The 27,417-nt window shown below is 36.5% G+C and overlaps 3 protein-coding genes and 1 pseudogene across 3 annotated transcripts in view; all 4 read right to left on the bottom strand.

Moving 5' to 3' along the window:
* Positions 1–376: 376 nt before the first annotated feature.
* On the bottom strand, positions 377–1,516 carry LOC137659309 (uncharacterized). The gene has a single exon (XM_068394333.1). It carries the CDS (start codon positions 1,514–1,516, stop codon positions 377–379), a length of 1,140 nt encoding a protein of 379 aa, XP_068250434.1.
* Positions 1,517–2,602: 1,086 nt separating this feature from the next.
* On the bottom strand, positions 2,603–3,576 carry LOC137659310 (uncharacterized). The gene is made up of 2 exons (XM_068394334.1): positions 2,766–3,576; positions 2,603–2,682 (listed from the first exon to the last, which is right to left on the bottom strand). The coding sequence occupies exons 1-2, from the start codon at positions 3,574–3,576 to the stop codon at positions 2,603–2,605; spliced, it is 891 nt and encodes a 296-aa protein (XP_068250435.1).
* A 172-nt stretch (positions 3,577–3,748) lies between these two features.
* LOC137659311 (uncharacterized) lies at positions 3,749–5,681 on the bottom strand (annotated as a pseudogene).
* Positions 5,682–7,028: 1,347 nt separating this feature from the next.
* Positions 7,029–27,417, bottom strand: part of LOC137658822 (alpha-1-inhibitor 3-like) — a 21,236-nt gene continuing 847 nt past the window's right edge. The window contains exons 2-27 of the mRNA XM_068393892.1: positions 19,673–19,869; positions 19,151–19,404; positions 18,529–18,645; positions 18,188–18,345; positions 17,882–17,978; positions 17,344–17,559; positions 16,951–17,094; positions 16,629–16,832; positions 16,257–16,436; positions 15,907–16,081; positions 15,262–15,423; positions 14,997–15,049; positions 14,825–14,885; positions 13,539–13,737; positions 13,184–13,412; positions 12,809–13,035; positions 12,618–12,700; positions 12,263–12,384; positions 11,968–12,118; positions 11,191–11,324; positions 9,599–9,703; positions 8,886–9,174; positions 8,466–8,617; positions 8,086–8,298; positions 7,462–7,866; positions 7,029–7,268 (exon numbers count right to left, since the gene is read on the bottom strand). Of these exons, the coding sequence (XP_068249993.1) occupies positions 7,227–7,268; positions 7,462–7,866; positions 8,086–8,298; positions 8,466–8,617; positions 8,886–9,174; positions 9,599–9,703; positions 11,191–11,324; positions 11,968–12,118; positions 12,263–12,384; positions 12,618–12,700; positions 12,809–13,035; positions 13,184–13,412; positions 13,539–13,737; positions 14,825–14,885; positions 14,997–15,049; positions 15,262–15,423; positions 15,907–16,081; positions 16,257–16,436; positions 16,629–16,832; positions 16,951–17,094; positions 17,344–17,559; positions 17,882–17,978; positions 18,188–18,345; positions 18,529–18,645; positions 19,151–19,404; positions 19,673–19,869 (4,369 nt within the window). The 3' untranslated portion in view covers positions 7,029–7,226. The remainder of the gene's footprint in view (positions 7,269–7,461; positions 7,867–8,085; positions 8,299–8,465; positions 8,618–8,885; positions 9,175–9,598; positions 9,704–11,190; positions 11,325–11,967; positions 12,119–12,262; positions 12,385–12,617; positions 12,701–12,808; positions 13,036–13,183; positions 13,413–13,538; positions 13,738–14,824; positions 14,886–14,996; positions 15,050–15,261; positions 15,424–15,906; positions 16,082–16,256; positions 16,437–16,628; positions 16,833–16,950; positions 17,095–17,343; positions 17,560–17,881; positions 17,979–18,187; positions 18,346–18,528; positions 18,646–19,150; positions 19,405–19,672; positions 19,870–27,417) is intronic.

Below are 27,417 nucleotides of genomic sequence, written 5' to 3' on the forward strand. Positions count from 1 at the left end.
AATATGATGACTTGTAAATATCAAATACTAAATTAATTGTACTTCAATATACACTTCAAGTAAGAGAAACAGAATTAAATATATAACCAAGAAACTAACAAAAAAATCATTGGAGCATGAGTTATAAAAGAAAATGGTGGTGCTATTTCAGATACACTATAAGGAAACTCCTTTCAAGTGAACATGCAGAAGACACCTTTCTAAATTCAACATCCTCCCGGCAATAGGGGACGAAGCCACCTATTAAAGAGCACAACTTAGACCTTATCAAAATTATACATGGCAGAAAATTACACAAAAATTAGCAATGTAGTTTTACAAAATAAACACATTAAGCTTTGCTTGACATGCACAACTGCATGACTTACAGTGACTATTATAAATCTAACTTAATAGGAGGCTTAATTACTCTACCAGACTTAGACTTTGGAAGTACATCCTCATCACTAACAGTATGAATAGGCATTTGAGGATTATCACATACATCTCTATCAAAATCCTCACAGGATGCATCAGTAGTAATCAAATCTTCAGATCTACCTACTTCAAGATTATACAATCTTTGAATGGGTCTAGTCATTTCTCCCTTTTTAGTTTTGAGCCTTACACTTCTTACAAGTCCATCTCTACCTTTAAAAACATCTACAATAACCCCAAGAGGCCACTTCAATCTAGGGAGGTTATCCTCCTTTATCAACACAAGGTCACCCTTAGACAAATCACATTTCTTATTGAATCCTTTAACAACTTGAGGCAAATTGGTTATATAATTGTTACTCCAAATTTTCCAAAAATGTTCTAGGTTCTTGTTTCTTAAAACTTCTCTTTCATTCAAGTCCCTGGAAGTCACCTTACATGGCTCAACATTTATTAAGGATTTACAGTGTGGGGCTCTTCCTAGGATAAAATGTGAGGGAGTGAGATAATGAATGGAGTCAAGTTCATCACTTACATAGGTCAATAGTCTGGAATTAATACAGGACTCTATTTCTACTAGTATAGTTTCTAATTCACTCTTACTTACATAGTTCAGATTCAGCGTCTTTCTCAAGGCAAGCTTAACTGACCTAATGAGTCTCTCCCACCAGCCCCCCCACCAGGGAGCATGAGGGGCTATAAAGTTCCATTTGGGAGCCAAGTGGCCATACAGCCTTTGTACTTCATACCTAGCAGCTACAAAAGTCTTTGCATTATCTGAATATATGACACTAGGTAAACTTCTCCTGGCAACAAATCTTCTTATAGCCAATAAGCAGTCAGGCAAGGATAAAGATTCTGTAAGCTCTAGGTGTACGGCTCTTACAACACCACAAGTGAACAACAATACATAAAATTTCTTACTAGGACAATCAGCACAAAAGAGGGGGCCTGCATAATCTAAGCCTGTTACATCAAAGGGTGGAGAAGTCCTTACTCTTTCTTTAGGTAATGGAGCCACAGGCTGACTACAAGGTTTTGAATTATGCCAACGGCAACTTAAACATTCCTTTATTACTGTCTTAGCTAATCTCCTCATTCCTATAATCCAAAAGTTATTCCGTAGGGATGAAATTACGGTATCCACACCTGCATGCTTTATAAACCTGTGCTGAAATCTGATCAACAGTTTAGCAAATTGACCCTTTGGAATTATGACAGGATGTTTAGTGTCATAGTTCAAGTTAGAAAACTCAAGACGTCCCCTAATTCTTATTAAGCCTTTATCATCTAGAAAGGGGTCAAGATTTCTTAATTTAGACTATTGAGGGATAGCCTTTTTACCCAAAAGTACCTTTATTTCTGCAGAAAACACTTCTCTTTGGATGCAGTAAATCAACTTCAACTTAGCAAAATCAATCTCTTCAGTAATGAGAGGGCCTGCCACTTTGTTATTACTATTTCTACAATTTATGATAAATCTTAAGACATAAGCTGTAACTCTTAACACCTTGCTTAATTTACTGTATCGATCTAAATCTATCAAAGGGTTGTTTGGCACGCCTTGTACATTAAGACAGACAGCAGTACTTTCTATGCCTATTTCATCTTTATACTTAACTGGGTTACCTTCCCTTTCCTGGTATTGGGATTCTTTTAACATACTAGGCCCATAGAGCCACATATTACTATCCACAAGCTTGTCTGCCAACAGACCTCGTGTTATCAGGTCAGCTGGATTGTCCTTACTTACACAATGTTGCCAGCAACTGGGAGGTGTTAACTCTCTGATTTCCTTTACCCGATTAGCTACAAATAGGTCCTTCTTACTAGCATCTCTTTGAATCCATGACAGAGCAATGGTAGAATCTGTCCAACACCTAACTCTAACACAGTTATCTAGATTAAGGGTATTCTTCACAAAGTTGACTAATCGTGAACACAAAAGACATCCCATGAGTTCTAACCTCGGCAATGTAAGTGTCTTTATGGGAGCAACTCTTGACTTAGAGGACACTAATGACACCTTGTATGAGCCGTTCTCCGAAGGCACTCGCAGGTACACACAAGCCCCATAGCCCTTTTCAGAGGCATCACCAAACCCATGTAGCTCCATATGACTAAGCTTCCCCCAGGCCTTTGGTGAATAATAACATCTATCTGATAATTCTTAAAATGCTCACTACTAAGAAGCCATCTTTGAAACTTTAGCTTCAACTCTGATGGCATTTCTTGATCCCAAGTCAAACCCAGTTTCCAGAGTTCCTGAAAAAGTATCTTGCCATACATAACATATGGACTAATTAACCCTAAAGGGTAAAAAATCTTGGCTATCACACTAAGGATACTTCGCTTAGTAGAGACTACTTCTACAAAGGAATCTGAGTTTATGCCATCAAAGGAGAAACTGTCCAGTGAGTTACACCACTTCAGGCCTAATACAGTATTGGGTTCATCAGAATTTATAAAGGGTACCTTGTCACATAACTGAGAAGTAATTAGCAAACTATTTGATACAAGTTTTGTAAGGTCCATACTAGCATCAGCTAAAATGCTACGGGCTTCACAAAATTTATCAGCTGCTTCTACAGCAGAATCCGCACCACTCAACCAATTGTCTGTATACATGTTAGCCTTCAAATCTTGCACTACACTAGTTGGGGGATACTTATCCAAATGATGTTTAATTGTGGCATTTAACAAAAATGGGCTCGCTGTGTTACCAAAGGGTACACGTGTGAATCTCATGTGCCGTATTGTACCATCGTCTCTTGGCCACAAAAATCTATGAACATCTCTGTCTTTCTCTTGTACACTAATTTGCAAAAAGGCCTTTCTTATATCAGCTGTAACAGCAATGGGCCAACGACGAAAACGAATGAGCACCTCAACCAGGTCAGGGTTGAGTGATGGGCCTGAGGACAAACAGTCATTCAATGATACACCATCGTAACAAGAGGCAGAGGCATCAAACACAGGTTTTATCTTAGTACTTGAACTACTTAACTTAACTACTGGACGATGAGGCATATAGTACACAGGATTCACACCTGAAATTTCCTGCCTTGGTACCTCTTCTATTATGTGATCAGACTCATAACTATCAAACACTTTTTGATACTCTTTCTTAAGCTCCTTATCATGTTCTAACTTAATCATTAGCCTACCTAACCTTTTATGGGCTATGAAAACATTATTTAAAAGCTTTTCCTTAGCAGAATCATCCTTCCATGGCAGGGCAACCTCATAGCGACCATTCACAAACTTCAAAGTACTCTCAAATTCTTTGAAAACTTTGGTTTCACTATAACTTTCAACAAGTTCCCTAGGCTTAACCCCCTACAGTTTCCAAATCCCAAAACTTACACAAATCTGAATCTGAAACAGAAGAGATACACAATAATTGTGGTACAGAGTAGGTACAAGAGTCATTGGTTTTATACAGCCTGCCACTCAAGACGTAACCAAAGAGAGACTTCATGGCTACGACATGGTTAATTTGGAAGGCATCTACAGGAGAAATCAGTGTCCAGTAGAAATCTAGACCAATCAGTATATCAATCTCAATGGGAGAATCATGGTGGTAATCATCTGCTAATACAACATGAGAAAAAGAGTTAAGCACTGAATCTGGTACAATAGGCCTAACCAAGGGTTGACATATTCTGGGAATCTCCGCAGCAATAATACGTACCACTTTCTTGTCAGAGTCCCACAACTTTAACTCATAAACATTTCTGAGTTAATTTTTTCCACTACTATGACCACCAAAACTAGAGTATGGTATAGGTGCATTGGTGATCCATTGTGGTTTACACTTCTTCACAAATTTACTACTAATATAAGACCTGTCTGCACCATTATCAAACATTACCTGAGCAGTGACAACAGTACCATCACTACCACTCACCTGAACTTTGGCAGTTTGTAAAATGGCACAGTTACCACCTTGCCCTGTTAGAAGTGCCACATCGCCAGGCTTGTCACTGCCAATAGCACCTTCCTTTGCCTCACTTTCCTCCTTCTTAAGGTTCATTTCCAGCGTAACACCACACATTAAGGTAGAATGGGCACCGTTACACTTTGTACACCTTGTACAAGCTTTACAGTCTCTTGACATGTGTCCACTCTTCAAACACTTGAAACATGGGCCTAGACTTCTTATTTTTTCACCTCGCTCCTTTCCACTCAATTCTAGCACACCATAACAGTTTTCTGATTTGTGTTTCTTGGCACAGAAACTGCACATTGTGTTTTCTTGCTTGGACGAAGCATGAAGGGCTGCGGCTGAATACACCTTGTCTTTAGAACTCTTATTTTCAATTTTCTTTACTTCACTACTATTCTTTCCCTTAAAGGCTTCAGACCTTTCTAATCTTGAAATTTCCTTGTCTAAGAATGTCAATAACCAATCTAAATCACTCTCATGTCCATCACCATCCCTGGCCCACTCTAGCCGCAGTTCACTTGGCAAACGGGAGAGGATGATAGGTGTAAGAAACACTTCACATTGTTTTCCTGTGATGCTTAGCGCCTCCAAACTGCGGATGTGTATTAGAATGTCATCTCGTAATTTCCACAGCTGTGCCACACCCTTGGGTCCGCTGACATTAATGTTGACCTCACCATTTAACAATGCCTGGACATGAGCAAAAATAATTCTTTCTGGCTTGTAGTAGCGTTCCTTCAGTAGTTTGCAGGCAACCTGGTAATTAGCACTGGGTATGAGCTAGTCCCTTCACTACATTCCTGGCATCTCCCTCCAGCAAAGACAGCAAATAAGTGAACTTACTGATCACTGGAAGGTCTGTTGCATCGATGTGGGAATTATATTGATCCCAGAAGGACTGCCATTGGGTCACTTCACCACTAAACTTCGGTAGCTCCAGCTTGGGTAACTTGACATTGGTGATATCTGACTCTCGAGATGAAGACTGTCCACTTATACTGCCAGCTTTAGAACCAGGACACGCTGCTGCTGCTAACTTCCTTATCTGGTCTTCAGCTTGTATCCTAGGCTGCACACTTATTGTTCTAAACTCATGGGCTTCATCCAAAAGTTGTTCTAGTTCTTCTTCAGCTACCTCAATTTCTATTGCTTCTTGGACTTCATCCAACTTAGCTAGTCTCTGGTCGTATTCCTTGATAGCATACTCAAATTGACTAATAGTTGTGGTGGAAGACTCCAGAAGGTCACTCAGTGCCTTGGAAGCTCTTGTCATCCACCCTCTACATGTAGTCCTAGTCTTCTTTAACTTCTCCATTATCTTCACTGCACAACTTACTTATTTTCTTAGAGGGAGTGTTCCCGGGTCTGGGCACCAAAATGTGGGGGATTATTAAGCCCACATTGTACAGGAAGGTATGGAAAAAGGAGAGCCTTGGGCTGGAAGGAAACACCATGTTTTTCTTCTAAAAACTCTGATTTTATTAGAACAACTAAACTCTTAAGTAAACATAATGAGACTTACATTAAGCAAAAATAGTTATAAAATTCACACTCATAAATATGATGACTTGTAAATATCAAATACTAAATTAATTGTACTTTAATATACACTTCAAGTAAGAGAAACAGAATTAAATATATAACCAAGAAACTAACAAAAAAAACATTGGAACATGAGTTATAAAAGAAAATGGTGGTGCTATTTCAGATACACTATAAGGAAACTCCTTTCAAGTGAATACGCATTAGACACCTTTCTAAATTCAACACATATGATTCCATCTGATTTTCATCATCTTTGTGAAGCAATTAATTAATTCATTTATTTAACATTTATTAAGACTTACACTTGGTCACACTGTCCGATACCCTTAAGTAGGAGAATGTTCCACTCACCCATGAGGATGCTCTCAAGTTCAGGGGACAATATTGCTATGTGAAAGTGGCATTAAGAGTTTATCTGAACGATCGATTCAGTGCATGTAGAGTATTGATTAATCTTTGCTTTCTTTTCTTCGATCTTATTCAAGGAAATTTATTATGCAAGTCGAATGGCCTTTTTCAGCTTATTCCATATGAATATTTACAGACCAAAAAAACAGCAGCTTAGGATAATCAGGTCTATACAAAAAAATTCGTTGCACAGATGCCATACAGTGATCTACAGTGTACATGTATAGCAAGACATGAGGAGCTGGGGGAGGAATCACTTACAACAGTTGATTCTGATGGAAAACTGATAAGGACAGACCAATTTATCATTACATGGTATTTGGTAGAGTAAAGATCTTTTGGTTTGATAAAAATAAATTATAAATAATAATTGGTTGAACTCCTGTGGGCCCAATACTACTGCAAAATTAGTTCCCCTTCTGAACAATAGCATAACGTTCTCCAAAGAATTTTGTATGTGCATGGCACACTGCTTTGAACATGAGTGGCGTTTTGATATGGCTGTAAGGAGCTCAAGGACTTGTGTACATGAATCTGTAGGATCAAAATGAATCAATATACACGAGGAATGGGAAATAAGCATACAAAAATTGTAGTAATTTGTTGGAATGGCTTTTGTGCTTGCTGAATTAATCTGAATTAAAGTTAAGAACTTCAATGACTCAAGTAAAGTATGTGCATAAAGGATTGTTAAAATGAGAAAACAACATAGTTATAATGATAGTGTATTTAGTTTGTAAATATATTTTTAATATGAATTAAAACAACACTATCAATCATAAAAAAATACTAAAACATTTTTAACATTAAAGCTATTAGAAGATTTTTAAGATTTAAAATATTCCAAAATTTGTGTTAATGCCTATAACATTTGCTATCCTGCATTGGAAAATATTCTGTAGACCTTTCAGAATGGGTAACACTGGGATGGATCGGGAAGGTTATAGACCTGTGAAAGAAAGAATGTCGTCATTATATGCTCTAGAAAAATTTAATTCATGTCTCGTAAGTCTTAAAGAGTACAAAAGGAACTTGGACAAGGCTCAAGATTACAAAAGGAACTACAATACTGTAATTTATCAGGATATTTTTCAATAAAACATTTTTTTTTTGCAACAAGTTAAGTGAAATTCAGTGAATACCTTGCTCATGGAGAATTCTGGCTGATAATAATCATAGACAACAACAGATCCTGGCTTCGCCTGTTCTACATCCACTTGGCGAATGACCCTGAAATTAACGCAGACATCTTCAGCTGTGAATTCTTCTATGTAAAAGGAGACTTTTTGGCCATCAACTTCGTATCGTTTGACAATACCCTCATTTTCCTTCAAAATTCTTTTCAGGTCTTCCTTCTCTGGTATGTAACCTGAGACAAGATTGACTTCAATAACAGCCATATTAGAAACTCCATCAGGAAGTAAGTAAGCTGCACAAACAGAGATACGCTTGGTCACACAGAAAGGATCTTGTTCTGTTTGAGAGTTGACCCGAAGGCTAAATGCATCACTGGCTTGAGGCTCAGGGTCATTGTAACGAAGGACCGTCTGGAAAAGAAAAGCTGGATTAATAAAAAAAAATACACACAGTACTGTACTATAAAACGTTTTAATGGGTTTTACAGTGGGTGTCGATATGTGGAATTTGTGAAGGTGTGAAAAACCCATTTTGCATTTCTGCATATTATATTAAGGTTTATAATGTGCATTCAATTGCATTAGAATCCTTCAAGAATACATTAGATCACTCCATGTGCTTATGCTCACCTGAAGAACAGCGCACCCCTGGCCTTCCATCCTTAATGAGACATTGGCTGGAAGAGTTGGCAAAGATACTTGCTGATATAATAGTTTATTAGATTCTGTTACTTGGAACGAGTGGTAAAAACCATTAGCCTCCACTATGGCATTCAAGTTCAAGTCACCCTGGTACTGAGTTGATTCATAACTAGCAAGAGCCTGAAGAGCAACAACTGTATCCTGAAAAGTTTAAATAATTTTATGAGTACTTACAGTAATTGATGACATTTGATACTTTTGAGTTTCGTTAACATATTATGGCAAGTGTAACAATATTACAAAAAAGAAGAAAGCTTTAAATAAACTTGAATAGTATTTGTAAGTTGCTAGCTGAAACCTCTACTTACTTGTGTAGAATAGAATCCTCCTCTGCCATTCCTCTGTGTGGAAATCCACTTGACCACTTTTCTTGCTTCTTGCTCATAAAGTGAAGGATTTGTAGCCATCATTGCCAAGATGGCATAGCCAGCTGTCTCAACTTCTAGTGCACTACTGCTAGCTGTTATAAAGAAATCAACAGTAAGTAATTGAAAACTTTGGAGTACCTCATTGTAAGTGATAGTTTTTTTTTTTACGAATTTCTACATATGAACTTTGTAAGCAATAACATGCACTGAAACCACTGATTTTCTCACCAGGTAAAACTAATTTTCCATTTTAAAAAAAGAGCTTGAACTGATATAAGAGGACTATGGTACTGGACTATTAGCTTGCATATCTTTTATTAGTATTTGACCTAAAGTGGATGTCTCCTCTACTGTATTTACCTGGATAGACTCCTGATCCTTTGGGCAGCTCCCAGTGTGATGAGTTTTTGGTCACTATAGCTTGTCCTAATAGCTGCCGCAATGCCCCAGGTGCCTCTGGGATTCCAGAAAGAGCCAAAGCATAAGCTTTCAGAGCCACTGTGTAAGAGTCTGCAGAGTTATCGTCAATAAGGCAGTTCAGAGCCTTTTGCACTGTGTTGTCTGATGGAGACACTCCAGATTCCAGAAGAGCTATCAGGATGTATGCCGTCAGTGGGACACGAGAGGACTCTCCAGTACCAAGACCTCCCTGCAAATTTTTTTTCCCTCTTTAAATCAATTTCAATTTTGTTAGTGCCTCTGGTTGGTCACTTTTTACCGGACAAGCAATTTCTATTTATGTAAATGAAAGGTATGATTTGTTGTGTATTCTTGATTGTGCATTCAAGAACTTTTTTTCCTTAGTAATCGTTAGTTTGTGTAAAATTACGTATTGTGTAAGGTAGAAATAATTAATGGTACAGTGTTACACTTTGTATATTTAATTGCATAATTATGCTAAGTGTACTTTCATGTCTTATATATTTACATCTACTATTATGAAATTTGAGTACATTGGCCATTATTTGTTTTTGATAACTTTTCAAGAATGTATCGATGTTAGATATAAAATTAATTTTAACCTAAAATTGTTCAGTAATTAAGTTTATCAGACAGAAAATTTGTCCACTTACCTTCAATCCTTTATTGAATACTTTCCCAATAGACTGGGCACAGGTTTCATTGCCGTAAGTATCAGTTAGCCATGATGTGGTTACATTAAGGCTGTCTTCATCAATCTGAAAGGATTGCTAAAGGTTAGATGTACAGTTTACCTTTATATCAGACAGTCACTATCATATGAAGCATTTATACAGCCATATCCCGACCAAATTCAGCCAAAATTAATTACAGTTCTGTACTGTAATTATTAATGTTACAGTATAAAACAATTGTGTAAAAATGCCAAGATTTCTATGAACTTCCCCTGATGTTAATATTGGTTCTTTAGAACCTCTGTTTAATCAACCTTCACCTGTAAGAATCTAAATTTTTCTCATTTTATTGCGTGCAATAAACACATGCACTTATTAATGGAAGGAGAATTCTAGTGGCAAGTGGTAACTGATGTGCCAGTCTCTTTATCTCTGCAGTTTTTCAGACTTAGGTTTGTTTTCTCCAGATTGATTGCATTAAGAAGTCTTCCCTTGGTTTTTGTAACAATTACTGTACTGTGTGGAGTTTGCAAAGGAATTGTTTTAGTTCATTATCCGCATTCCCTTCATGTATAGTGTCAGGGGCAATACTGTGATTAAAAGAATGGGAAAAGATCCTTTCCTTCACTGTACCTCTCATGTGAAAGTAGATGGCACTGGCTACCGACCAAGTCAACGGTAATCCTTCATACTACCTCATAACTATTACAGAAATCCTCTGATATATTGAAACAAAGTCCCAAAAGGACAAATTGTTATGTATAAAAGCCAGAAAAGACTAAGCTAGTCGATTGTAGCGGGGATGACACTGATAATTAAAAGCCTCAACCTTTAGATAATTCACATAATCAGCCAACTTTCGATAACGCTAGTGACGAGCTTCGTAATCTTTTTTCATCACTAGATTTCATTAGTCCAGTGAATGCGCTCTCAAAATGGCAAATCTGGTCCCAACGGCTAAATAGCTTTTTTAAACAATCTGGGTGTCTGGAATTTCAAGCCATATTGAGGGATGGTTTGTTAAGAGGAATCTATTCCAGGTTGGTGGATGTTAACCATGGTACGATTCTTTTAATTGTATCTATCCCATCTCTTTCTTTCACTGACTTTCCACCTCAAGTAGTGTGGTTGAGTTAGCAATATGAACATCAGGGAAGGTTCATTGAAGTAAACAATTTGATAATAAAATTCCTTATTTCTATACTCGCCTCATACTCTACATGCCCCACTACGTACTGGTGTCAACAGGATAGGGATAATTTGGACTTCAGAACTGAGAAGACAGAAAATGGCATGTCAATTGCCACTTATTGCTAGAATGCCCCATGCTTTACTAAATGCATGGTGTTTATTAAAGGGAAGAATTAAGAAAATTTCTAAGATTTTAAAATTTTACGGGTAAAGGTATAATTGGTTTAACGTTTGGAGAATGAGCAATATTACCATCAGGCAAATACAACACAGAAATAAGAACTTTAATTATTTAAATTCTGTTTTATGAAAATCCACAAGTCACACGCTTCATAGCTAGAGGACAAGAACAATAAAAACGGTTCGTAAATGGTACTGACCAATATGAAATCTTTTGCTTGAGAGAAGGACTTTAGGACAAAGGCAGTGAGCCAATTAGAGCCGGAGTCATCAGCTTCGCCAAAAGCGCTGTAGGAGCCATTTCCATGTCTATATAGCAGCTGGCGTTGATATCCTGCAACAAGAGAGAGCATAGATTTAGTCCAGATTTTATATGCTTAATAGGCTGATTAAAGTCGTGTTAATAGTTTACAGTATACATGACATTTTATTGTGAATGATAAAGATATTTTTATTCATTTTCCATTACTTCTCATACTTTACTTCCATATTTCCATTCCTCACTGGGCTATTATTCCCTCTTGGAGCCCTTAGGCTTATAGCATCCTGCTTTTCAAGTAAGGGCTGTAGCTTAGCTAGTAATGATAATAATCATGCATATATTTTAGATTGTTTCATGTGTCATTTCAGTTAGGTGAATACTCGTTTAAAGTAAAGCTATAGGCTATGTGATATAAATGGGGAGCGAGTTAGATTTAGGATGAAAGTTCTTGTGTGTATTTTGTAAGTTTAGAGAATCCTCAATAACTGTAAAAAAGGAAGATAGCTTAATTAACTAAAGTACATATCAAGAGTTTTAAGATGCTTAGTTTGACTTGGGCACTGTAAGTTATGGGTGGTCCTGGTAACAACAAAGTCGTAATAAAAATGTCAAAACTGTGTAAAATATTTATGGATGTTTTTTAATATTTTGAAAGGTTACAAAGTAATATTCATCAATACAAAGTACCATAAGTTAGACTTGACTTCCAACTTACCAGTCCTCATGTAGTTGAGTAGCTTTTCTTTCGCTTCAGGAGTCTTTTGTCCTGTAGCAATTAAGTATTTCAGGATGTATATATTAGGAGCAAAGTTCAGCATGTTCTGTTCACCACACCCATAAGGCATGCGGATGAGAGACCCAAGATTCTGTCAAAATCAAAATTCTCATTAGTGCCATACTCAAAGTTTTTATTGCTTATAAAGATGCAAAGAAAAAATTAAGCCAAACTCCATTAATACATAAAGCTATGATAGCGTGTTAAAAAATAGATGTGAATAAAGGGGATTAACCTGTAGCGAAATGGCCAGAAGATCTCCAACTGCAGTGACCCATGCCCTCTCAGAGCCTTCTACCATACCGGGGGGTACAATTAATTCTGCTGTCTCAAGGGAGTCTTCTCCATCAGCTACTTCTGCAAGATGAAACGGACAAATTATACTTTTATCTTTAGTTATGATTTAGATACAGGCAGTCTCTGTTGATTTCTGTGTGAGAAAATAATTACCTTAAAGCATAAACATTTTCCAAATAAATTTAAAAGTGTCTTTCACCGGTTACACATTTACTTTCGTAACTCCCAATATGTTCAAAAGCATAACACACACATTTCTTTGTGCTACAGAAACAAAATTTAGTTGAACTTACCATTGGCACATATATATTTACTCCAAATTTCTTCTCTTAGGAAACCTTCAGCTTCTACTGTTATGGGCCTCACAAGAGCATCTCTGTGAAAGGGAATTCGTCATTTATTAACAGATTATTGTCTCTCTTATGATAACTATTTAATCATATCCCCCAATTCCTTGCCCTTACACAATATAGTACAGTATTACCTTTTGTCAATATTAACAGGGTTGTCACCACAAGGCAGAGTGGTTTCAGTATCCACATAAGCCCTGACTGTAATGTTCACATCTCCAATGATTGTCGGTCTTATTTTGACTGTGTGGACATGCTTTTCCTGTGCTCCAATACAGGATAGTCTTTGGCCAGCTGGTAAGGTTTCATCAGTTTCTCCAGTGAGTTCATATTCTGTACTGCTCTCCAAAGTGACCCTCACCTGTTTAGAAAAAAACAATTGCTTATTGTAGCCATGATGGGGTAAAGCTATTGTACAGTGTTGATCTATTTTCTCAGTATTCCAATCAATTGAAAGTTTTATTTTCAAGTTTTAGAGGTTAAATTTAAAAACTATTTTGAACACTTACTGGCAGGGGCTGCTGAAGGTAGTTGAAGACTGAAATTTTGACAGGCAGAATTTCTCCTCTCTTGATGGAAGGAGGGAGGGTGAGGTCAATAAAGAAAGAAGTGTATGTTATGAGGGATGCCCTTTCTGATACTCCAACACCTATCTTTGGGTGGACACACACTGCCTTACCAACCCATTCAGTAATGGTGTCTGGGACCTCTACATTCTCTTCAAGCACTCCAGTTGTCCTTTAAAGAAAAAATTTAATACAAGTTTAAGTAACCCAGAAATGTTTATAACTCGATGAAATACAGTATATACAGCACAGTAATATCTCTTTAATAGCATAAATAGAGAATACAGTATACACGTACGGAACAACAACAAGATTCCAAAGCCAAGTTTCAGGGAAGTCTGTTCTTGGTTCATCTGCTGATTGAGAGGATGGTCCTGCAACATCTTGTGCAATAGCAAATTGTGGTCGAGATCGTACTGGTGGTGATGGTCTAGGTAGAGCACCACCACTAAAACCACTAGAGTGGATTCTATTATCAAAGCCAAAGTTTTCATATTCTGGAGAAAAAAAAGAAACAGGAGGTATTAAAATATAATTTTTATTTTGAAATTATCTAAAATACTTTTTTAATACCTTTAAACCCTTCACAAGTCTAACTTTTATGCCATATGATTTTAGCCAATAAGACCACAATTAAGTATGTACTTAAAAAAATAAAATCAGCCATGATCCTTCAGGTATTCCTGCAATGGTTAGCTGGTCATATTGAAGGAGATTAACTGTATATAGAGGTCACGTGCATAGCCAATATAAACTGCAGACTTATCACAAATGTTCAGGTATGCCTACACAGAGACCTGTACAGGTATGCCTGAAGGTTAATGGCTGTCTTTAGAGAATGCTTGTAGTTGCACATGCGTGGGAAACAAGAGGCAAGTGTGTGTGAGTCTGATCAACCCTTTTATCCCAGACATATTCTGAGAATTTATTGTGCTCCTTTCCAACCTACACCACCATTATAAATAATAAGTCTCTAAACCTTAATATAGAGTAGCTAATTTTTTTTTCCTGGCGATACGATTAGAATTTGTATGTTAGAGGAATTGGAAAATTCTTTCTTGCACGTGGTCAATATCTCATACAGGATTTGTGCCCTCATTACCAAGAAACCATGCTAGGCCTGAATGGTTTATCTTCCCGGAATACCAGTTTTCACTTATGTCTTCAGATGAAATTAATTGTTTAAGTACGGCGTATTGTGGAAGCCAGAGAGGATATATAACACTAAACGGCTATGCCGTTATCTCTATACTGTACGCCTTTGTCTTGTAACAATAAACTTCTCCCAGATGAAATTTTCATAAAATGTTACTACAATATGCTATTATTATTTCTGCTGCTATTATTAGTAAAACCATAATTATTCACAATCTGGAATAAATTTTCACCCAAGAGAAAGCTCATTCTGCAATTTTCCAACATGCAAAAAGAAACTGCTTTTTAAATCTAAATTACAGTATTTTCAATGGCAGAGACAGTGATATAGTTACCTCTTACAATACACTTGTTTCAGGTATGTTAAAACTTGAATCTTAGAGCAGAGAACACTAAAAAAGGAGGTTTGAAACGGCAAAGGATTCTTACCTTCTTTAACGCAGGGTCTGGTTTCCACTTGAAGATCCGTGAAAATGTAAAGGCCAGATTGCTGTAGAAGTCAAGAATTATTATTCCCTTTTTACTGCTTATGATATGTCGATTGTTTAATGTACATATTTTGAAGAAATCCACAGAAAATTTACCAAAGCTTCATACTTACGTCAAATGTATGAAGAGCATCAACGTAATCTGTGTAGTAGTTATATCTCCCTTCTGTAAAATAGAAAAAGTACTATATGGCAACTAAAAGGGACTGAAAAATTAATATATCTTCTTTTGTAAGATAAGGATGCGAAATTTAGGAGCATTAAATTATTTTTATTGTTAGAATTTAATGTGCTATAATTAAATTAGGCTAGCATTCATTATAAACTAACCATATCAGAAGTTAAATGCAGACCTTGAAAAATAGAGATTAATCTTACCCCAAGGATCAACTTGCAGCAAACTCCTGCAGTAATTGTAGTCATTAACCTGTCGATATCTCCAGGGTTGAAGGTTGTAACGGTAGTCATCCAAAAACAAACTGTCAACAGTTAAAGTATCTTTCCTTGGTGACAATAACTCTACACTCTTATCCACAACCCCTGTAGTTGATGGAAAAAAGTCAATATCTTTATTTTCAGAAATAAATCTCATCAGTTTTTTTTTTAACCCACACTTATATGTTTAACCCAGCTGCAGTTTGCAAGCTTTTCAGCGAATACAATACTATACTGTATTTAAAGGGGGATGTATATTTATTCCATTTTTATACTTAGCTCCTTAAGCTAGAGCGTCCAAACTCTTGGTCTTGTAAAAAGTATTGAGCAATGCAGTAAATTTTTGAAGTTCTATAGATTGTGATGTCTTAGGTGAAACTATAATCGAAAGCTTAAAATACATGGGAAAAACAGTTCGATAAAGAGCTAAATTTTAAGTTATGGAGGATTTATCTAAATTAGTATGGCTAACCAAAGAACTATGGATATGAAGTGGAATGTGAAAAGTAGGACGTTGGTTCTCAAAGTAATATAAACAAAATTTGGAACATACTGTATAATAGTGGTAACTTAGTAATTGACACTAACCATAGCTGCAAATTGAATCTGGAGCAGATGTTAGTTTCAGAGAAGCAGTATCTCCTGGTTGGGTTCTGTTGGTGGACCAGACAAAGTCCACTTTGATAGGTAGACACTTTTGTACTGTCATTTCCTTCACATCAGAGACAACTTCTCCATCATCTTTTATATACCATACTAGTACCTGTAATAGTATTAGATATTTTTAAAAGTTCAAAACATGCTGATCACATCTAAAATCGCTATTTGAAAACAAGGTTTGAAAATTTATTTCGATGAATAGGGAAATGAAGTGTACAATTATTATGGTATAAATTGTTATTGTAAACAACCATAAGTTGACACTCCCGTTTTCTCACCTTTATCTTTGGTGATGCAGTCGTAGGCAAAGTGAGTGGAATATTAAGAAGGCCAGTGACAACATCTGCTGGCTCAGGAGAGAGAGGATCAATGAAATTTTCTTCTTCAAAAGGTAATTCAGAGGAAGGTAATTCATACTCCTCTGACTTGAAGAGTTGGATCTTTCCTCTTGACATAACCTGTGATCAAGAAAAAGAAGGAAATTGTTTCAACAGTGCCATTAATAAAGTATCATTAACCAACCTTCATTCTCTGGTTCGAGGTCAATTCTTTGTAGTTGATAAGTTTAATTTTACGGCTCACATGAATTTAGAGAGAGAGGACAGTACAATTTGATGGTTATAAGATTCAGTATATTTTGGCTAGTTTACCTGAACATTCAAAATAGTGGACTTCTGTTGAACAGCAGCATACAAGACTTTCAAAGTGTGGCTGTTTTCTTCACCACTGGTGCAATTTATAGTCTCTTCTGGAGCGTGGATGAGAAGAGAAGAGTTGGATGGAGAGTAAAACCTCTTTATAGTTTGGTCAAAACTGTCTTCATTCAAAAGAGCTCTGGTTACCACACGTTTCATCTGATTGAGGAAAATAAAATAATTTTGGTCTCGAGTGTTAGATTTTTTTTTCCAGATTTGTATATATTGTAGTGTTCAAGTAAGGAGATGGAAGCAAACTACTCTGTACAGTACTCACTGTAACTTTCCTGCTTTGAGAATTGGTTAAGTAAACTTTAACTATGCCATCTGATGGGGTCGTGAGGTTATTGCAAGAGCCTCCATGGCATATCTCGAGAGGTTCTCCACTAGCAGGGGATCCATCAGGTGTTTTAACAAAAACCTGGTGATGAGCAAAATCATAGGTTAGAATTAATCATTTGTCTCCTAATATTGTAGAAGACTAAGTCAAAGTATCATTTGTGAGAGAATAATCCAAGTCACTTCGGAAAAGTCTGATCTATAGAGTAGTCTTGAATAAATTAGTTACTGTTAGCAAATGACCAGGATACAGAGTATATTCATATTCATGTGACCTTTTCTGCATGTAAACATTACTTGGTAAGCTCATTGCAAAATCAATTAATTGTACCTTCAATGTGTAGGGCAAGTTAGGTTTCTTGAAGTCATCATTGAAGAGACTTTCAAAAATCACTGCCCTTCTTTCAACGTTAACAGACTCCATGCCTGTCTCAGTTGCCCCAGTACCCTCTTCTGTCACTGTAACCTTAGCTCTGATGTTATGAACATTACAATCTACAAGTCTGATGTCTGTAGACTGTACGGTGAGTTCACTGCAACCAGAAATCTGGAAAATAAAGCCTTGTTTCAGCGACTAATAAAAAAACCATATAATGTAGAATAGTGGTACAGTATTTAATAAGTTTCTTTCAGAATAATGTTGAGAATTAGGCCAGTTAAGTATTGTGGATTAATTCATATATTGTAAAGGAATTAGTAGAGTTTTAAGAGTACAGTACTTCATATGCACTAGGTTGGTCAGTTCCTTTTAGAACATGTAGCAATTAAGTGCTCCACTCTCTTTGATACTTGAAATATTTGTGGTCAACGTTAGTAAATCTATACTGCCATAAGTTACAGAACATGTATCGGTATTTTATGTCCCTTACAGTGTCATTCTTAATAGTGACTGATCGACATCCAGAGTTTTGCAGGTTGTTGACTTCCCAGGAAATGTTCCCTTTAACTGGTTCTCCAAATGTATACCTGGTGGACACACAAGTGAATGAAAACTTATTATAAATTATGCTCTACTAAAAAGAAAAAAAAAGATGTACCCATTAGATTTTGATGAATGATACTGTATATTCCATTAAAAATTATCGATTCAACTTTTGTCTTTTATTGAATGTATGTTTATAATTCTACCGATTAATGTAACAAGAGTAAACAAATTAATATTTCATGTAACTTACTTTGCACAGGCAGAAAATGTTACGTTGCTAGCAGTTACCAAAACATATTTAGGTGGTTTCACTGTCACCTCAAACCTGGGTAGGACATATTCTTTCACTTCAAAGGTTGTAGCAGTTTCCACACCTCTTCCATTGTTCAGTCTGATGCTGTAGACCCCCTATATATTGGAGTAATATCTTTGATCAGTTTATGGGTTTAAAGTTAAGGAACTATGAAATGTGTTCCCAAATTAAGGTTTATGGAACCAAACTATGAAGGGAACCCACTGGATTTGTATTAACAGCCATAATAAATTAGTAATAAAAACCCATAGTAAATGATATAGAAAAGTGCACCTTACCTCCTCTGGTTCGTCAGCGAGTTGGAATGACAAGTGGACAAGGCCTTTGGAGTTGTCAACATCTAACCATTGGGCAATTCGGTTATTAGATGGTGTGGTTATGTAGATCTCTTGGTACTGCAACATAAAATTACAAATTTAAAAATTTTTGATTGGTGTTACTAAAACACTATATGTTTATGGTGTTGTGTATGGAAAAATTACAATGCAATTCTGAAGGATGTACGGCTCACAGCTCCTCTTATGTTAAAGGTGGGATATCAACATTTATCCTCGCTCGAATTTTCATCCTTATATCCTTAGGTCTAATGCCGCAAAAGTGAAGGAATAAGGCTTGGTGGTCTTAGTGGTTTAGGAGGATCACCACATTAACACAAACTATTACGTTCGTAAAGAAATAGGAAAGTTTATTGGACAGTATACTATTTGAGTACTGTATAGGCTAATGGCCTGGAATGAGAGGAGAAAACAAGATGGATAGTAAAAGAGGTTGTCTTTGACCCAAGAGGTACGTGAATTCCACAAGGGAAACACTCGCACCCTATTATTAGTTCTGATGGCCTGAATATGATGGCAAAGTTTTGTAATTAAGATAAACTGGTTGGTTTTGGGATAAACTCACATTTTCAGTAGAAATCTCCATGAGAGGACCAGAATGTGACAGCACCCTGAATTGGACATTCTGGCCTGGTTTGTATAGATACTTGTCCGTTTGTACAATGGTCTTATTGAAGTTATTCTGACGTTCGATACCATGGGTGTGGTTGACAGCAGTATCATCCAATATTCCAGTGATGGATATGATATCTTTGTTTGTAGACCGAATATGGTCTGATGCTTGTGGCAGAGAAATGTTGCTACAGAGGTGTTGGTCACCTGAAAAATATGTTTGTAACTTTGTTAGTTTTCTTTTTTATTTTATATGGTAAATAGTTTATGCTCAATTTTTTTTAATAAAGCTCTGTGGGCAGACAAACTTTGATAACTGAATTAAGAACTGGATTAGCTTGATCAGCTTCAAAGCCATCAACCCCAACCTAACGAATGACTGTACACAGTAACCAAAATACTGAAAAATAACTTTACATAGTAAACAGGATCCAACAAATGACCTCTCATTACCACAACCAACACATGACCTTACCTTCTGGAACCTGAACAGATTCTTCAACGAGCAGTTGTCTACTTATATTCTTGTCAATGCTGAATATTCCTAGTCCACTAACATGCTGGATACTAACACTTATTTTCCCTTGAGGCGCCTGGGGATTCTTCACCTGGACACACACCTGCAAATCTCCTCCAGGAAACCACTTCTTTGGGACTGTTATCACGTAGCTCCTGGTGGAATCAAGACAGATTTATGGTTGGAAATTAATCGAAACATCCAAAAATTAAACTATGCAACCAAATTATGTGATGCAAAACAGTCTCCAAAGCTCGATAAAAAGTTGGATTATTTAAATGATGTTCAAATAGACATAGGGGTCTTACTTAATTATTTCAGTAGGAATTTTATTTCAAATTGACCCCTAAAGAGTTAGTGGTAGATTCATGTCCTCTTGAAATAAAATCTATCAATAAATTCCCCTAATTGTTATTGAAATAGATAAGGATAATAATAATGATAATTTATTCATAAAAGTTAGACTAGGCAATTCATTCTGCTTCCATTCTGAAAAATATAAAGTAGTCCAACCTTCCCTCCCCCAAGATCCAGATTTATTCTGCCAAACCTAAGCATTGGAGGTCATTTTCTCAAGAGAAGAACAATTTTCCGCTGATCTTTTTAATAAAACAAAGTCTTGTCGAAGGCAATAAACAGAACTGTATTTCAAATTGAATATTAATAGATATTGGAGCAAGAGTATGTGCTTGTACAAATTAGCATTATATTACATCTGTGTTCAACTGCCAGCGAGGATAATTACCATACGTAACGTGAGACATGTTGACAATTTATTTCAATTAATTCAGTTCTTTACAGAAACATGACCATACAAATGACTGAAAGGTGTTAATTGGGAATTGGTAATCATAAGCCTAAATTTTTTATAAATAAAGTAGTATAATAAAACCGTTGGCACATTTAGGCATACTGTAACTTTAGCACGTAGATGTTAGTACAATATATTTAAATGTGATATGTCTTAATGCTAAACCCCAAGATCAGTTATGAAGTTTGGCTTTAAAAAAAGGTTATTTTCATGATGCCAAACCCTAAAACCTGATTTGTTTAATCTTGTTCATGTTTAAGTAACCAAATGCAATCTTGATGCAGAAGTAATCAAGATTATCAAGTTTATGTAATTTTTCTGTTCACATGGTTTAGAATTTCTTTTAGGCGTGTGTGATGGCCTATCTTTAAGGAAAAGGAAGACTGCAAGAACAGAACCAAGGACCAGATGGTGGAAGATGAAAAATTAAGAACGCAAAACAAACTTCAGAGAGGGTGTAACGCAGGCTGTGAGATGACTGGGGAATGACAGCAATAACAATTAGAGAATAGAATCGGGGGGGGGGGGTTTGGAATTTCATTAGGGATTTCAAATAAGGGCAGTTGATGGAATGAAGATGTCCGAGAATGTATAATGAGAAAAAGAGATAGCAATGCATTAATGGTTTAAGCAAAGAGATACTGAGAGGTGTGGATTGGAGGCGAAACGACAAGAAGTTAAGAGGGCAGTGGGAAAGCAAGAGCTGAAGCATTTAGGTTTTATGAAAGGCTGCATACAAGACTTACGGACTGAACAACCACAAATCAAGTAGGGAAAGATATAAGCATGCAGGGGTTATGAAAAAATGAAAATTGTCAATGTTCTGAGGATATTGATGGGTATAACAATGAAAGCAGAGCTTATGAATGCACGAGAGGACAGACTGGTTGAAGCTCTGTAGACATATATGTTTATGTAGGCAAGGAATGTTTTAAAGACAATGAATAAAGTGAAAGATGATGGATCCAGACTATATCCCTGTGGAGGTGCTTGTGGGATGTAGAAGCTAGAATTAGGGTACAAGTAAAATATCAGTTGACAGCAATATGGTTTCATGCCAGGTAGGAGCACTTTAGCTGCCACATTTGCCTTTGCGAATGTAAATTGAAAATAGCGAGGGCAAAAAAATGGCTGTGTGTATTTTTGGACCCAGAGAAAACTTATGATAGGGTTCAAGAGATTCTGGAGTGGATGAGGAGTATGTGAGGGCAATGCTGGATATGTATGAGAATAGACAGCAGTGAGGTGTGTTTCAGGCACAACAGAATGGTCGATTGTTAAGGTGGGATTACACCAGGGATTAGCCTTAACCCCTAACTGTTGGCAGTCCATCTCTTAATGTAGGGATAAGGGTGGGAAAAAAAAGAAGAATGACTGGAGAAGGGTATCAAGTGTGCTGTGCGACAGAAGGATACAAGTCTGAAAGGGAAGGCCTTTCAAGTGGTGACAAGAGTAACTATGTTGTATGTTTTGAAGACCGTACCTTTAACTAAGGAGCTGAGGTGGGCGTTGCAGAAATGAAAATGTTTGCGTTTTCACTGGGTGTAACGAGTTAGGATAAGATCAGAAACGAATTCATTAGAGGAGCAGAAATGGAGATTTTTGGATTCAGTAAGAGGGCAGTTGGCGTGATAGGGCAAGATTGAATAGATAGAAGTATCTGGGGGACAGATCATGGTGACCCGAGAGAGAGAGAGAGAGAGAGAGAGAGAGAGAGAGAGAGAGAGAGAGAGAGAGAGAGAGAGAGAGAGACTTTCCCAACTAAATTTTTCGCTTCAGTAGAGCCAACGAAAAAAAACTAGTTCTTATACGGCTTATTTTTTTCACTCGATCATGTCCCATCATACTGGAAATGAAACCAGTCACATGTTATATCTTCTATTGAAACTTATTCTAACACTTATTTGTAAGTGATCTTGTCGATTGAAGTAACATTTGGTTGTGTGTATTAGAAGGTAACTCCCATTGTCAGAAAACAGATTGAAGTTGATTATAAAAAAAAGAGCATTGTGGTAAGATTCACAATATTTGCTAAGTCAGTGGCGACTTGTTTTGTCCTTGGACGTTGTGCAATAAGCGTGACGCACATGGGGAATCCCAGAATCATTCTAGCCCTAATCCTTCTTCCTACTATTAGGATGTTTGTTATGTCATCGTGATTTGAATTTTTTGTTCTCTGTCACGAAAACTCGTTAGTGTTAGGAATAAAGCATTACAGCTTACCAATCTCCCCTATATAATAAAAAGCAAGTATCTGGTTAAATATATATTTCTTTCCTCTCACGCTGAGCGGGGTTACCAAACTTATTACTTCTCGGTATATCGCCCCGTCCTTCGGGTGGGGGGGGGGGGAGTAGTCATACCGCAGTGAGAGGAGCTGCCAAGAGAGTTACACTCAAAAACTTATTTGGGAATGGGATTATTCTCATTTCTTCTCTCAAGCTTTGCTTCCTCTTCTCGTATTATTATTATTATTATTATTATTATTATTATTATTATTATTATTATTACTTGCCAAGCTACAACCCTGGTTGGAAAAGTAGGATGCTGTAAGCCCAGGGGCCCCCAGCAGGGAAAATAACCCAGTGACGAAAGGAAACAAGGAAAAATAAAATATTTTCAGAACAGTGACAACATTAAAATAAATATTTTCTATATGTATAAAACTTAACAAAAGAGGAAGTGAAATAAGACAGAAGAGTGTGATAAATATTTTCTATATGTATAAAAACTTAACAAAAGAGGAAGTGAAATAAGACAGAAGAGTGTGGCCGAGTGTACCCTCAAACAAGAGAACTCTACCCCAAGACAGTGGAAGACCATGGTACAGAGGCTACGGCACTACCCACTTGCCCTATTACTGTGCTATAGATCTTGACTAGTTAGAAATCCGTTGCAAAACAAAGGCCTCAGACATGTCCTTCCACTTGCGTCTGTTTATTGGTCTTTCTATGCCAGACAACACAGGCAAACTCTTAGTTTGTCAAACCCTCGTCTTTTCTTCCTCCCCCGGCCTCTTTTGCAATCTCTAGGGACCCGTTTTGTTATTCTTAGTGTCTCATTTGTCGGTCACTCTCATTATATGTCCTGCCCATGTCCATTTCTTTTTCTTACAGGTTGTTAATATATTCTCTACTGTAGTTAAGGTATTTCCTATTTATATATATATATATATATATATATATATATATATATATATATATATATATATATATATACATATACATATACATATACATATACATATACATATACATATATATATATATATATATATATATATATATATATATATATATATATATATATATATATATATATATATATATATGTGTGTGTGTGTGTGTGTGTGTGCATTATTCAAGAACATATGTTACAATTATATTTAATGACATTTGCCTAGGTGTGAAGAGGGAGTGGTGTAAGAGGTTGACTTTCATTCGACCCACTTAAATGTTTTATTTTTATCTTTACAGGTAAATCGTGTCCAGCACAGGCTAAAGCAATTTTGAGGCTTTGGATTTTTATAAGGTTAGTTGTACACCTTTATGTAACATCAATCAGTGTGTTATTTTGCCAAAAGAGTGTTTTACAATAAATATATGTGGGTGCTACTATAGCGTGATTCCTACCCTCATTTTCTGTTCCTACTGATTGATTTACACTGGCTGCCGATTAAAGCGAGGATTGAATCTAAAATATGTACAATAACCCACCAAGTTATCGGAACCGGGCGTCCAAAATACTTAAGAGAATTGCTACATATTGCGCAGCCAACAAATCGTGTTGATACGAGAATAGTTGTAGTTGGCTTCAAACTGTTGGAACCTAGATATATGTCTACTTTAGGCTCTAGTCTAGAGCCTTTAAATATGCCGCCCCGAGACTATATAATAAGCTCCCACGAAACATTCGAATGATTGAAGACATTAATGCTTTCAGGAGGAAACTGAAGACTTTCTTATTTCACGAGTCTTTTGACAGTGGCGATTTAACAATAAATGAAGAATACGTGATATGAAACTTTAAATACTGTGAACGAATAAGGTAAACCGACAGTGGAGGTCCTGTAGAGAGTGGGGTTCCCCTGCTGTATGGGACCGAAAAAGAAGCCATCAAAAGAGATTACCCTAAGTCTCCGAAGAGACGTGTAATGATTCATAACATTATAGGAGGTATCAGTCTCCACTGAATGAAAACAAAACACGAGGGTAACTGGGGAAAGTCTGAACGTATAGTAAAACGTCTAGGTAAGGTTACCTAGGCTATACGAGATCTCGGTTACCTAAATCACTGAAACTCTAACTATACGATCGACAGAGAAAAGGGGGAAACAAAAATTATGCACATTATCAAAACTTTACAAGACTAATTGCTAAATAGCTAAATAAATAAAAATAATTAAATAAAGTTATTAAAAACTGGAAGTCGTTCTGCTATCTAAATAACACATGCCTAACGAACGACGGCGCCATGGCGCCTCCAGTAACTGACCTAGCTCTTAAACACAATAAAATACTCTAATTTCATTGTGAAACAGGAGCTAAAATATACTCATAGTAAAGACCCGATACTCAACTTTCCAGAGGCGGAAGAAGATGGAGAAAACATAATAATAATCCTGTAAAACGATCGAAAAGTTACATCACCAGGAAATATCACCGAGCGAGATCGCTACAAAAAAAAAAAGGAATGTCCGCCGTCGTGGGAATGGCGCTGTTGTATTCCCAATAGTATTACGAGAGCGGGGAGAGCCTTTGGACAGCTCCCTTTTGCCACATCCTCCTCGAAGCCAAAACGCTGTTTGGGGTGCAGATTGCTATGGAGGCGTGTCAAGAATGCGTCCGCTGATATTATGCGATATCCTTTGGAGAAATTTTAAGGATATTCGCGCCAGGAGTTAGAATTCTGGATACCTAAAGGTAAAATTCTCTGGGAATATCACTGTAGTACATATATCCCTTGGGAAGCTACTTTAAGGAACTTCCATCAGGACGACATGGCCATCTCACCCAAAAATAGATTTTTCGCTTCGGTCAAAATCCATTTATATATATATATATATATATATATATATATATATATATATATATATATATATATATATATATATATATTATATCTATCTATATAATATATATATATATGTATGTATATATATATATATATATATATATATATATATATATATATATATATATATATATATATATATATATTTAAAACAATGCACTACTCTTTATTATATTAGGGCGATTGACTGAAGTGACAAGGTATTCTTAAAATGTTTTAGTCAGTTATACACTGATACCAAGAATATCTTCTGGAAGGTCGAAAACTCAAATCTCAAGAGCAAAAAGTAATACAAAACTGAAAATTTTAGTAAATTTAGTCTGCGAAACGAGTAGCAAGAGCAGGTCAACACGAATACTGTGTTTACTATGCGTGGTTAGGGGAATGACATTCATGGCAACGCCAATATATCCATAATGGAACGTCGGGCGTGAAACTGGAAATTTAAGGCTCTCTCTCTCTCTCTCTCTCTCTCTCTCTCTCTCTCTCTCTCTCTCTCTCTCTCTCTCTCTCTCTCTCTCCTATTTGTTATTATTTCTTATATCGTTTAATTTCATTTGTTTGTGCATTTGTTCATAAGCTTTGCAAAATAGTAGTAGCCATTTACAAGATATGATTATCACCTTTATTAAAAACGTGTTGTGTCTTTTCATGCGCGCTCCCCCCCCCCCTCCCCGGCATGATTAATAACACTGAACGTTTCACCAAAGGTTCCACCACTTGGTCCTTAGTCCCTCAGACTCCGTACACCCTTCATGAATAATCAATGAACAGGATTTTAACAACCTCACAGTATGCACTTTCTAATTTTTTTTCCCATTTCGAATGGGATAGGTAAAACTTTCCCACAATCCTCATTACCATTCTATTGCCGGTCCCGTCGGCCTTGTAGGGAAAAATGAGACCAAAGGTTAGTTGTTAGTCCTCTCATGAAGGAAATCGGGGTTAGTTTTTTTCCTTATGCCCATGATAATTTCTTCTTTTTGCTTCTGGCCAAATATTACCAAACCGCTTGAACGTCGTTAGGGATGTATTATTATTATTATTATTATTATTATTATTATTATTAATAGCAGTTCAGCTACAACTCTAGTTGGAAACGCAGGATGCTATAACCCCAAGGGCTCCAACAGGGAAAAATAGCCCAGCGAGAATTAGAAATAAATAAAACTACACGAGAAGCTATGAATAATTAATATGAAATATTTTAAACAACAGTAGCAACATTGGAGTAGATCTGCCCATATAAACTATAAAGAGAGGTTTATGTGATCCTGTTCAACATAAAATCATACACTGCAAGTTTGAACTTTCACGTTATGCATAATTTCTTAGATTTACCAGTTATGCCGATCATGATTTCTTAGATTTACCAGTTAAGCCGATCATGATTTCTTAGATTTACCAGTTAAGCCGATCACGATTTCTTAGATTTACCCGTTGAGCCGATCATGATTTCTTAGATTTACCAGTTGAGCCGATCATGATTTCTTAGATTTACCAGTTGAGCCGATCACGATTTCTTAGATTTACCAGTTGAGCCGATCATGATTTCTTAGATTTACCAGTTGAGCCGATCACGATTTCTTAGATTTACCAGTTGAGCCGATCATGATTTCTTAGATTTACCAGTTGAGCCGATCACGATTTCTTAGATTTACCAGTTGAGCCGATCCCGATTTCTTAGATTTACCAGTTGAGCCGATCACGATTTCTTAGATTTACCAGTTGAGCCGATCACGAATTCTTAGATTTACCAGTTGAGCCGATCACGATTTCTTAGATTTACCAGTTGAGCCGATCACGATTTCTTAGATTT

The sequence above is a fragment of the Palaemon carinicauda genome, chromosome 19 (genome assembly GCF_036898095.1).
Source record: "Palaemon carinicauda isolate YSFRI2023 chromosome 19, ASM3689809v2, whole genome shotgun sequence".
Classification (NCBI taxonomy): domain Eukaryota; kingdom Metazoa; phylum Arthropoda; class Malacostraca; order Decapoda; family Palaemonidae; genus Palaemon; species Palaemon carinicauda.